The sequence below is a fragment of the Nematolebias whitei genome, chromosome 10 (genome assembly GCF_014905685.2).
Source record: "Nematolebias whitei isolate Nwh7 chromosome 10, NemWhi1, whole genome shotgun sequence".
Classification (NCBI taxonomy): Eukaryota; Metazoa; Chordata; class Actinopteri; order Cyprinodontiformes; family Rivulidae; genus Nematolebias; species Nematolebias whitei.
This window is the reverse complement of record NC_056507.1, coordinates 28,886,811-28,897,709: the sequence shown is the minus strand read 5'-3', so window position 1 is coordinate 28,897,709 and position 10,899 is coordinate 28,886,811. Positions and strand designations below refer to the sequence as shown.

The window sequence follows — 10,899 nt, the reverse complement described above, 5'->3', positions numbered from 1 at the left end:
TATATATATATATATATATATATATATATATATATATATATATATGCCAAAGTGCATTTTCTGTTTTTTCCTCTTATCCATATACACATTGCACCATACATAAATAATTACATTGTAAAAATGACTCATTATTTACAAGTATAATATATATTTCATATAATATATAAAACTTTATATTAAATCTAGGTAGATGATATTTGGGATAGTTTGTGGGTGTTATCTATGGTTGTTGAGGAGAATCTCCAGCCAGCAGGGGCAGGAAGTGATGAACTGTCTAGAGTAACAGGGGCCCCAGCCCTTTGCAAAGCTGATGCGCACACTGTTGGGGTCATAGGGTCCATCCAGGAAGTCTGTTTCCGTGGAGTGCCTCAGGAGGCACGAGCGCTCATAATCAAACACCTTGATGGAGTAGCCTGGCATAACTTTTTGCACAACCAGAGTCCTGCTGTTTGGCATGTCCAGAGTGGGGGAGTTGACAAATATGGGGTGCTCGCTGCGGTTGTACGCCCAGACTCCGTCCGGCTCTTTGCTGAGGAGGATACCGAAGCCGATTTTGCCCCGCGTGCGCTGAACGGTGATGCTCCGGTGGTCGAGGTTGAGCTGGCCCAGACAGAAGCCTGTGCCCTGAGGTAGATCGTAGAAGATACTGACAGAGTGCTCGTACACCGTGTAGAGGCGGCCCACGCGCGTGCGGTGCTCCCAGTACGCCACGTTACACCAGTGGCTCTGCTTCGGGGTGTCAGGTGACATGCTGGCATCTGGAGGGGACACAGACACGCTCATTAAACAAAACAAACAAAAATAAACAGGGATAGTCAAAAGGAAGAGTTGAATTTTAAGGGATCAACTATGTTTTTATTGTTCAGAGCAGATGGCCAGACTATAAAAACCCTAAAAGAGGTAGTGTATTGAAATTTAATCTGTGTATAAATACCACTTCATGCACACACAAACTCACACGTACTACTACAGATATCCTGAGGGTGTTGTGAGGTCAGTCCAGCAGATCTGAACTTCCTCCATCTGTCTCAAGAGGGCAGTGAAACGACTGACCACCAACCAACCAGCAGAGCTTTGCAATGCTCCTCACTCCAAACAAATGAAATGTGGATTACAACCAGTGCTCACACTGAAACCTGGACTGCCTGCAGTCATAGCACACAGAGGCGCTAAGAAAAACCCAGTTCAAAATGTGTGAGAAACTAATTTTCTGCTCATTTTCATAATTTTATGTTTTTGTTGCAGCGGAACAAAGTTGGCTTCTAGTGTCTAATCATCTCTGCCCAGTAAATCAGCTTCTTAATTCAGTTTTCATGGCTGCAGTGTGTGAATTCTTTTCAATGACAGCCCTCAGCACTCCTAAGTGAGTTACTGCTCCCAGGGTAGACTTCGATCTTCACCGTAGCCCCCACACACACACTGAGGACTACTCTCAGAGGCTGCTTCAGTCCACTCTGCTCTTCGCTGGTCCTCAGTTATACAGTGTAGCTCATAAAATCAGTGGTATGGGGAGAAGAAAAAAGAAAGAAATGCAGAGATTTCCATGACCTCACATGCGTTTCTTCACCCTCCACTCCTGAAGAGTAAAGGGCCCTGCATACTCCATGTGAAGCCACGAAACCTCACTGACATGTTGCGTGATGAAAATCATGTCGTTTTGTCACAGAGCAGCTTCTCCTTCTTACGACAGCGCTTTAGGGCTGCGCTAAGAAAAACAAATCAAAAGCCATAAAATTACGAGAATAAAGTTGTAGTATTATGAGAATAAAGTTAACATTACTAGAATAAAGTCATACGAGACATTTTTTCCGTCTCATTTATTTTCTTCCACAAGTCGGATCCACAATGCGACCTGTCAATCAATCCAGTAGGCGTGTCAGCAAATTACCAATCTGAAGCTAAATGCTCCTTACCTGCAGAGCTGTGCTGTAGCCCATCAGAGCTACCACCTTACTGTAAGCAGGTAAGCTGTGCATTGATAATTTTGTCCTTAAACATTGTATAACAGCAAAGCTTCTTTCTGTCATTACGTTGCACAATATGTAGTCCTTCTTGTGGGCGTGTTTGTTAATGTCCAGCCATTCATCTGTACGACTCTTCAAAACACACTAAGATAGTCAAACGGCAAAAAAAAAAACTCCTGGATGGAGAGATGCAGACGTCGTGCACAGAGGAGTCTGTCTGCTGAAAAGTGAGGCGCTTCTTCATGACAGATGTGTGGCCAAACGGCGGATGCAGGGATGGAGCGGAGACTCTGGCGAGAAGAAACCCTGCGGTGATGTGTAGAAGTGGGAGGGGCTTCTCGACAGCTCTGCGCGGTGTGTCTCGTGGACGATGAAAGATGTGCGCGAAAACAAACGTCCCACAATCACGTGACCGCGAGTCGATTGTTTAGCTTTGGATGAGGTATGCCGGGCCCTTAAGGAAACCTTTTCCCCTCCTCTTCCACACATTCCAGAAATGGGGGGGTGATGGGAGAGAGCCAGGCAGGGGGTCCCCCTCCCCCTTCGCCCAGCTCTTCCCCCTGCTGTGGGCCCGGGGACAGCATTCAGCTCCCTGACAACTTAGCACAAGCCTGCGACCCGCTGACCCCCCAGCCTTCATGCTATCAGCTCCCATTAACTCACACACAGAGTGATGCCATTATTTTGCTTCAGAGAGTCTATTGGCACAGAGGATTTAAAGCTTGGGCCTGTGGCCCCATTCCTTTCAGGCTATCTGCACTCGGGGCTTAATGACCGCCTGCCCCATTAACAAACGCCTTTAAGGTGGAGAGTTGTGGATCCACACAGAAACTAAACTCACCTCCCACCCAACCTAAACCTTTCTGCTGAGTGACCCACACAAGTAAAGTTTATACAAAGATTAGCAAAACGTTGACCAGACTTGCACAGACAAAACGCCTGCTGATCCGAGGCACTCTGATGGAGGGGGAGGACAGGAGTGAGTGAGTGGGGAGGTGGAGCGGCAGGGGGAAGCTGCAGACAGGCTCTCTGTGTGTTTGCGCACACTCTGATGGCTGAAATGACCCCCTCTCTTCAGGGGCCCCAACATGCATGTGCCATTAGTGAATTCCACACTCCAGCTCCTCCACTCTGAGCTCAGCTTTTACTGCAGCCCGGCCTCGACCGCACAAAAAAACTTAGCCCCAACTCGTTTATGGCCTGCTATTGTCTCAAATCAAATGGAGCCCACACATCAAGGTAAGCTCTCTTTGAAACAGTGCACACAAACACAAAGGACCAAACGGTTCACATCTTCTCCCTTTCTGGATGAAAGGGAGTTTGAAAAGAGGAGAAAAGATTTTCATGAGTTGTATCTAGTTTTCACACATAACCTGGAACAAAGAATGCCAGCGAGACGGGAAGGATGAGGAGTCTAAACGAGCGGGACAAAGGTTAGAGACATATTTTATGTTAGGCCTGATCGAAGACAATGAGCTCTCTGGGAGCCAGGCCTTTTCCTGTTGCTCTGTTGTGTTCAGCATCTACGTGAGCCTTCGTGCATACATGTCTGTTTGGACTGAGGGAGAAAAAAGAGCGTTTGTTGCTTTGTCATGGCTTTGTAGGTTCTGTTTGATGCGATAGGTTAGATGATAGGTTAACAATCTTAAATGTTTAAATGCATGTTTCATACAAACATTGATCACTTCCCAGAGTAACTCCAGCAGCCATTTTTGCATGCAAATTTAACTGGGAGTCTTTTAATTAGTGGTATAGGACCAGGAAGTAAGCGATGCAGTTTGGAGGGACGCTCAAAGTTCAGACATGAAGCAGAGAGGTGAGTGTGCTCCTCCCCTCCACCACAACACGGACACCCGGATCAGACTTTGTGTCTTACTTTACGAGGGTCTGTTCTGGGTGGAGCGATGACGGCTGGGAGCAATTACTGCTGCTCTGCATCCATTTAACCCTGCCACCTTTAACAGCTCAGTTTACCCATTAGAATAGTAGTGCTTGTTATTATTGTTATTTTATTCTCAAAAGCCTCTCCTCTTAGTGTCAGTCTTAGAGTTGTTAGACTCCGCCACAGCATGGATGCTACATTTCCTGTTCGTGTGGCCAGAGGCAATGATCTGAACACATCGAGAAGCAAATTAATCCGAGCACCGAACCAAAAAATAAGTTACAGAACTACCCGTACTACCCGGTACTACTGCTACACCAGCACAAAATACTTTTGCAAGATTTTACTTTTCTATTATTTTCTTAAAGCAGCTGACGATGCAATGTTATTATATGAACAAACTTGTTTCCATACAAGGAGTCAAGGTTCTTTATTGTCATTCGCATCGCACGTGGTGCATGAGGTGGAACAAAATTGTGTACACAGGGTCCCAGTTACATCCAAAAATAGCAAAAATATAAAGTGTAAAAAGAAACAGTAAATAAGGATCTAAGATACATAAACTAAGACGTACGCTAAAGGAATGTCCAACGGTATGCTAAAACATCTAAAATATACACCAGTCACTAATAGTGCAAAACAATACACCGAACAACAGCAGCACGATTCTCATAGGTTCGTTTCTGAAATAATTTACACGCTTAATGTGAGCAGAGTTGGGCTCGGAGTCGACCCCAAAACTAACATAAACTGGGATTTACTCAAAGCATGCAACAAAAATACAGAAACAATGCACCAAAAGTGAAAAAGAAATAACTCTACAGCAGCATGGTCCTATTGGCAGAGTGGTTCTGATGACAGTGAGGTTCTCTTAGCAACATGGCAACCAGATGATCTGTGTTGTGAACCTGTACGCTCCACACTGGTTAGTCGTCATATTTATTATCTGCATCGTTTTTATGTCTATATTCTGATTTACTTCATTTTGTATTTTGCTTTGTGTGTTGTCTGTTGTTCTGTCTGTACAGCACTTTGGTTGGCCTTGTTGCTGTTTTAAGTGCTATATAAATAAAATGGTATAGTAACATGGTCACGTTAGCAGCATGATGCTGTTAGCAGTGAAGCCTTCAGTATATATGGGCGTACGTCAGTCCGCGGAGGTCTGTGTGTATCGGATTAGAGTCTAAGTGGACGCCCGCAGGGCATGTCCGTGCAAAGATCAATTTGTACGACGCATCTGTGTCCCATAATAAACTGCCCGGTGACGGACTGTTTTGTATGCGACACCAATGTATTAAATCCCCCCTGATCTGGTTTAATGGCCTTTTCTCCATTTATTTTGTTTTTTTGCCAAAAGGCAGGCGATCTCTTCCTCCTGCTCCGTTGATGTCATGACTGAAATTGTGAGAAATGACGGAATTTGTCACGAGAGAATTAAAATCAGGTCCAGCATGGCTGCAGGAGTGTCTGGAGATTTCCTGGTGAGCTGGTCTGATGTGTGGGCTGCAGGACCGGCGCTCCCCGTTTTTGTTTTTTTTTTTAGATCTTTTTATTAACAACATATAAACACAGAACACCGTTGCGGCTGGGGCTGCCAGCTCTCGTTTTTTTTGCGACCTGTCAATCAATCCAGTAGGCGTGTCAGCAAATGACCAATCGGCGACTTCAGTTTGTCCCAAAGGTAGACGCCCCTTGCCTGAGCTGGTCTGCAGCTGCTCAGGGTGGACGCTTGAGTATGAAGTCTCAACCCTCTGCGGACAGTACACGTCGAGTATGCGTGGAAAAAGGTCCACGTGAGTATATCGGAGCCTTAAGGTTCCTCTTAGCAACATGGTCCCGATGGCACCATGGTACTGTTAGCGGTGTAGTTCGATTAGCGGCGTGGTCTTGTTAGCAGCAATAGCAGGTCTTGTTAGCAAGTCCCGTGAGCAGCTTGATGGTAATAATGACCGCAGCAGCTGCCCTCACAGTCTGCCCTCCAGAACCTGGTCCAGCAGATGGAGAAAATCCGAGGTTTCCACGCAGAATCGAACGGGTCCATAGAGTTAGGTCCGTGCAGGCAGATGGAGGATCATGGAGACAGCTGCCATGACAGGCCTGAGCCTGAGGCTGGAAGGACTATACAGTTAAGAATCAAAAAGTGAGAAAACAAATAACTTAAAAATGTATAAAAACTGTCCCAATACATGGATTCACACATTTTAGAGAATACAAATCTGTCTTCTTTAACTAGGGCTGCAAAGTATAGCTAAAACGCACCAAGTGCCAACCTTGTTCGAGGTTCCAATCGAACAGAGTCAAGCTGAAGATTTCACGTCAGCAGGACCCTGATTGGTCAGAGAGCGACGTATATCATGAGAGGGTCTCCTTCACAAGGATCAAACCTTTTTTTATATTCAAAACCTCCAAACCACAGCATTTGTTTGTGTTATTTACTTTTTCTAAATATATATAATACATCCATTAAATGACAACACTGTGGTACTTTGAGGAGGTGCGGATGCTTCCTTGTATTTTGGCTGATGACAGAATTCAGATGGAGCTAGACCAAATGGACTCAAGTTACAGGCTCCCGCTGGTAAAAGACATGTGATGTGGCCTCAACTCAGCCATGACATTTTTTGGAAAATTTGTCAGAGAATGATGGATGTTTGTACAATTTAACATCACTTTTATTTACTCAGTGGTATATTTTGGGTGGCCACGCTATGACGACACACCTACATTGACGCAACACTCAGTTATCAGCCTGATTGAATGAGGGCGAAGCGAGTCATGCTGGGACTGGAGAGTGTAAAAATCACACAATTCACAACGTTTATTTAAAAATATTCAAATAAAACCAACTGAAAATATCAGTAGACAGTAATATGCCAGTCTTACAATCACATACATTATATAGGACTGGGGTTACTGTTTGCACTTTATAAAAACAGGATATTTTACTTCATCTGAGCAAATGTTTCCATTTGAAATAAATATATATATATATATATATATATATATATATATATATATATATATATATATGTGTGTATATATATATATATATATATATATATATATATAAACCTTTATTTATACATGTAGGCTCACTGAGTCACGAGGACTCATTTTCAAGAGAGACCTGTTTTAGACAAATAGAGTAAAGACAACAATAAAAAGCAATTAAAAATTATGTTATAAAAAACAAATGAATAAAAATCTAGGGGTGCAAGGATTGCAGTTTTCTGGCCGATCACCGATTTCGAAAAAGTCTGACCTGCTGATACCAATTTTGTTTTTTAAGCTACACTGTCAGGTCACAATGCACCTTAAATTTTCCAATATTATTTTACTGAAAAACATACTCTTGAACAATATCCTGGCTGGTCATGAGGTAGTGCTCTGAAATATAAATGAAGTTCAGACAATTATTGTTAAAGCTACAAAAAAAAAAAAAAGGGTAAAATCGGTTTCTCATGTGGGCAGCACGGTGGCGCAACTGGTAGAGCTGCTGCCTCTCAGTGAGCAGGTCCTTGGTCCAAACCCCGGTACAGGGGCCTTTCTGGGTGGAGTTTGCATGTTCTCTCCGTGCATGCGTGGGTTTTCTCCGGGTACTCCGGTTTCCTCCCACAGACCAAAAACATGCATGTTAGGCTGATTGTTAACTCTAAATTGTCCCTAGGTGAGAGTGAGAGAGTGAATGGTTGTTTGTCTCGTTTGTCTCTATGTGTCTCTGTGATGGACTTGCGACCTGTCCAGGATGTACCCCGCCCCTCGCACAGTGATTGCTGGACATGGGCACCGGCGACTCCCGTGACCCAAAAGGGAATAAACGGGTAAATATAATGGATGGATGGATGATTTCTCATGTAAGTATCGGCCAATCTCCCAAAATAAAGAAAATCGTGGCCGATTTATTGGTGGGCCCCTAAAAAAACATAAAAATATCAAAAGCTGCAGCAATATTTATTACAATGCATGTTCTCACAGACTTTAAATTATGAAAAAAATACACCTCAGCACAATTAGTTTCCATCCAATTAATAAGTCTTTATTTTAAACTGAAAATAATATTGATTTTTACTTATGAGCAAAACAAGAAGTCAAAAATAATTGTGATTCTCGTGACATCCAGAGTGTATATTGTTGAAACTTAATGCCATTCACACAGTTTGTAAATACATCTAAACACATAAAGCACAACTAGTCCTAACGTCTTCCACAGTCACTAAAATGTAAATAAAACTTTTTTTAAAGATCCCTTGCTATGAGTTTCTAGCACTCAAGGGCAAGTCTGGATAATTGCTGTTAAGTACACAGAAATGAGGGCTTGAACGTTTCAATAGGCAATCCTTGATGATCATCCAGTAATGCTTTTAAAGTCAGCATGAAAAGCGAGGGCGGGGGTGGGGGGGAATCAGAAGAGAGCTGCCCCAGGGTAAACACAGCTCTGCAGCCTTGGAGTGAGATGAATGGGAGGCCGAGTGTCAGGGACAGGCAGACAAACAACAGCTTCCCCTCCGTGCTAACATCCCCCCCGCAGACTTCATCTTTCCTTAGCACATGAGAGGGGACCAGGATTGCACCCATTCCTCTGATTCTTTACCAAAGAGTGAAAACTCTATGTGACAGTGGAGGGGAGTTTAGCAGTCTCATGTCCTGTGACAGGGTTTATATTCCCCTCCAGCTATTAGACTGTACCAACAAGCTGGTTCAAGGTTTATGGGCTGGTTGTGGTGTAGGAAGTGTAAAAAACTGTACCTGTGTGAAGTGATTCTCTCTTCCCCTTTAATCGTCATTCATACGAAAGGTTTTACACCTGAACAATAAGGCAAACCTGAAGCCTCCTCCCTCCTGTTCTGCGAGTATGGCTTTAATTCAGAAGACAATAGCTTCCACAGGCTCTTTGTAACCCCTGAGCAGGCTGGCGTCTGGGCTATCGCTGGCATCAAAGTCGGCGTTATCAGACAGACATGCTAACTGGAGCTGCTGTTACATGTCTATGGATTTTTCTCCCTAAGGTCTGGCCTTTCTTTGACTGAGAGCGAGAGAGAGAGCAAAAGATACAGAGACGGAGATAGGAGATGCCAGGAGAAAACACTGAAGGAGCCCAAGAAACTGAATCCAGTCACCAAACCTTTCTGGTCACAATGGGAATGCTTTACATTGTCATCTACTTCCTCCTCACTTTTCCTTCTGTTTCTGTTTTGGGATGACCCTGTGATGGAGGAAAAATGCTGTGCCCTAGATAGCAGATAACTAACAGAATCCATAAATGAAATCAATAAACAACAGAGGGTGTAAAAAGCACAGGAAGCTAAGGACAGCGGAGTTCTTGGGACGCACGAGCGAGGCTCCTGGTTTGAGCGTGAAGGCTCGATTTTTCTCCTTCTTTCTAAAAAAAAAAAACGCTGCTCATTTCTTCAAGATTCCTCCAAAAGTTTTTTAAGGTATGTCAGGGACACGGAGCACAAGTGATGCTGGTCGTCGGCGACTCTTTCAGAGCGTGTAAAAGCTCTGCGTCCACCGCTGGCTTGTTTGTGACGCTCATATCTGCAGGCAGTCTCGTGGGCTGGCGGAGTCTGAGCAATCTCTGGAAGCAAAACACTCCGGGAACATCCTGCTGGGTGGCTGTGCTCTTTCACCTCCTCGTACAACTTATCTTTGTGTGTGTTTTGTGCGTGTGAGTGCGAACGTGTTTGTTTGCTAGCGTGTTGAGGGAGGTTTGAGCCAAGTAGGCTGGAGCGTTTGAGTAGAGGAGACCTTGCACATTCCTGAACCCCTCCCTTTCTGTGCCTCCGAACTTCCTACTCCAGTAGGGACTGTCTGTGTGTGTGTGTGTGTGTGGGGGGGGGGGGGGGATGCTCTGTCTTTCACATACATCTGGTTAATGCTTGTCATTTTACATGTCAAGATGGAAATTGAAAAAAACAACCACAAAGACTTTTACGTTACAAGTTCTATTAATCAGAGGTGAAAGGTTTAGGTGTTCTGTTTCCTCCAGGGCTGTAAGGGTGGGGTGGGGGTGGGGGGGCAGCAATGACGGACAGAGCTACCCTTCCAACAATGGTTTCCTATTGATTGGTCCAGTGGATCAGAGTCTGTGAGAAGAATGTGTTCTGTCAGGATAATGTGGCACCGGAGGTTCTGTTTCAATCACAACACTTGCTCCGACTGTAACCCACACTGCTTCACCACGAGCATCCAACCCCCCCCCCCCCCACTCCAAACAAAGACAACTGTTTCCCCCCATCACCAACACGTCAGCCCGTTCACAACAAGAGAGATGTTCATTAAAAATGCAAGAGCGAACATTTCTAATCATTTCTAAAGTCCTTCACTGTCAACATCTGGCAAAATAAAAAAAATATATAGTGAGGCAAAGGGGAATGGCAGGATTTCATTAAGTTAATTATGTGCTGGCAGTCACAAACAGAGGAAGAGGGGGGAAGCTATAGCCAGACCTCTAATTTAAACCGTACCCTGAAACGCGACAGCCTGACTGCACGTACAGAGCCACACTGCCAAGACTTTAAAAAAATGTCCACAAATAAAAGATAAGCAAAGCACACATGACAAAAAGTAGATATATTTTCCCCAGAGGAACACAGTTAATAAGAGGTTTCACCATATGCATGTTTACAAGTTATAATGACTACTACTTGACACAACTATTTAAAACAAGATGTTCTTGAATAAAAGCTTCCACTGAGGTTTAAAATGCACTGTCTGTGTTTTATACTTGGCCCCATGATGGGACAAGAGAGTAGAATCCAAGTGTGGCATCATAATTAAAACATTTACTCAGGTATATATAATATATGTTTGATTCAGATATTATCAAGTGGTGTTCTGAGGAAGTATTATGAACAACTGGGATGATACCTGTTGTAAAAAGCTCTTTAAACAACATCGGTGTGAAGACTAAGAGTTGAATTCTGACCGGACTGACAAGCTAACAGCTAGTCTGAGCTGGGCCAAAACCAAAGTGGATCACAGCTACTGTAACTTAACATCAAACAAAACAAATATATATATATATATATATAGCAAAGCATGTCAATGCTA

The 10,899-nt window shown here is 43.8% G+C and overlaps 1 protein-coding gene across 1 annotated transcript in view; it reads right to left on the bottom strand.

Annotated features, from left to right (window-relative positions):
- Window positions 1-60: 60 nt before the first annotated feature.
- The window catches only part of smad6b (SMAD family member 6b), a 34,140-nt gene continuing 23,301 nt past the window's right edge, over window positions 61-10,899 (bottom strand). Inside the window, exon 4 of the mRNA XM_037683539.1 lies at window positions 61-758. Within this exon, the coding sequence (XP_037539467.1) occupies window positions 217-758 (542 nt within the window). The 3' untranslated portion in view covers window positions 61-216. The remainder of the gene's footprint in view (window positions 759-10,899) is intronic.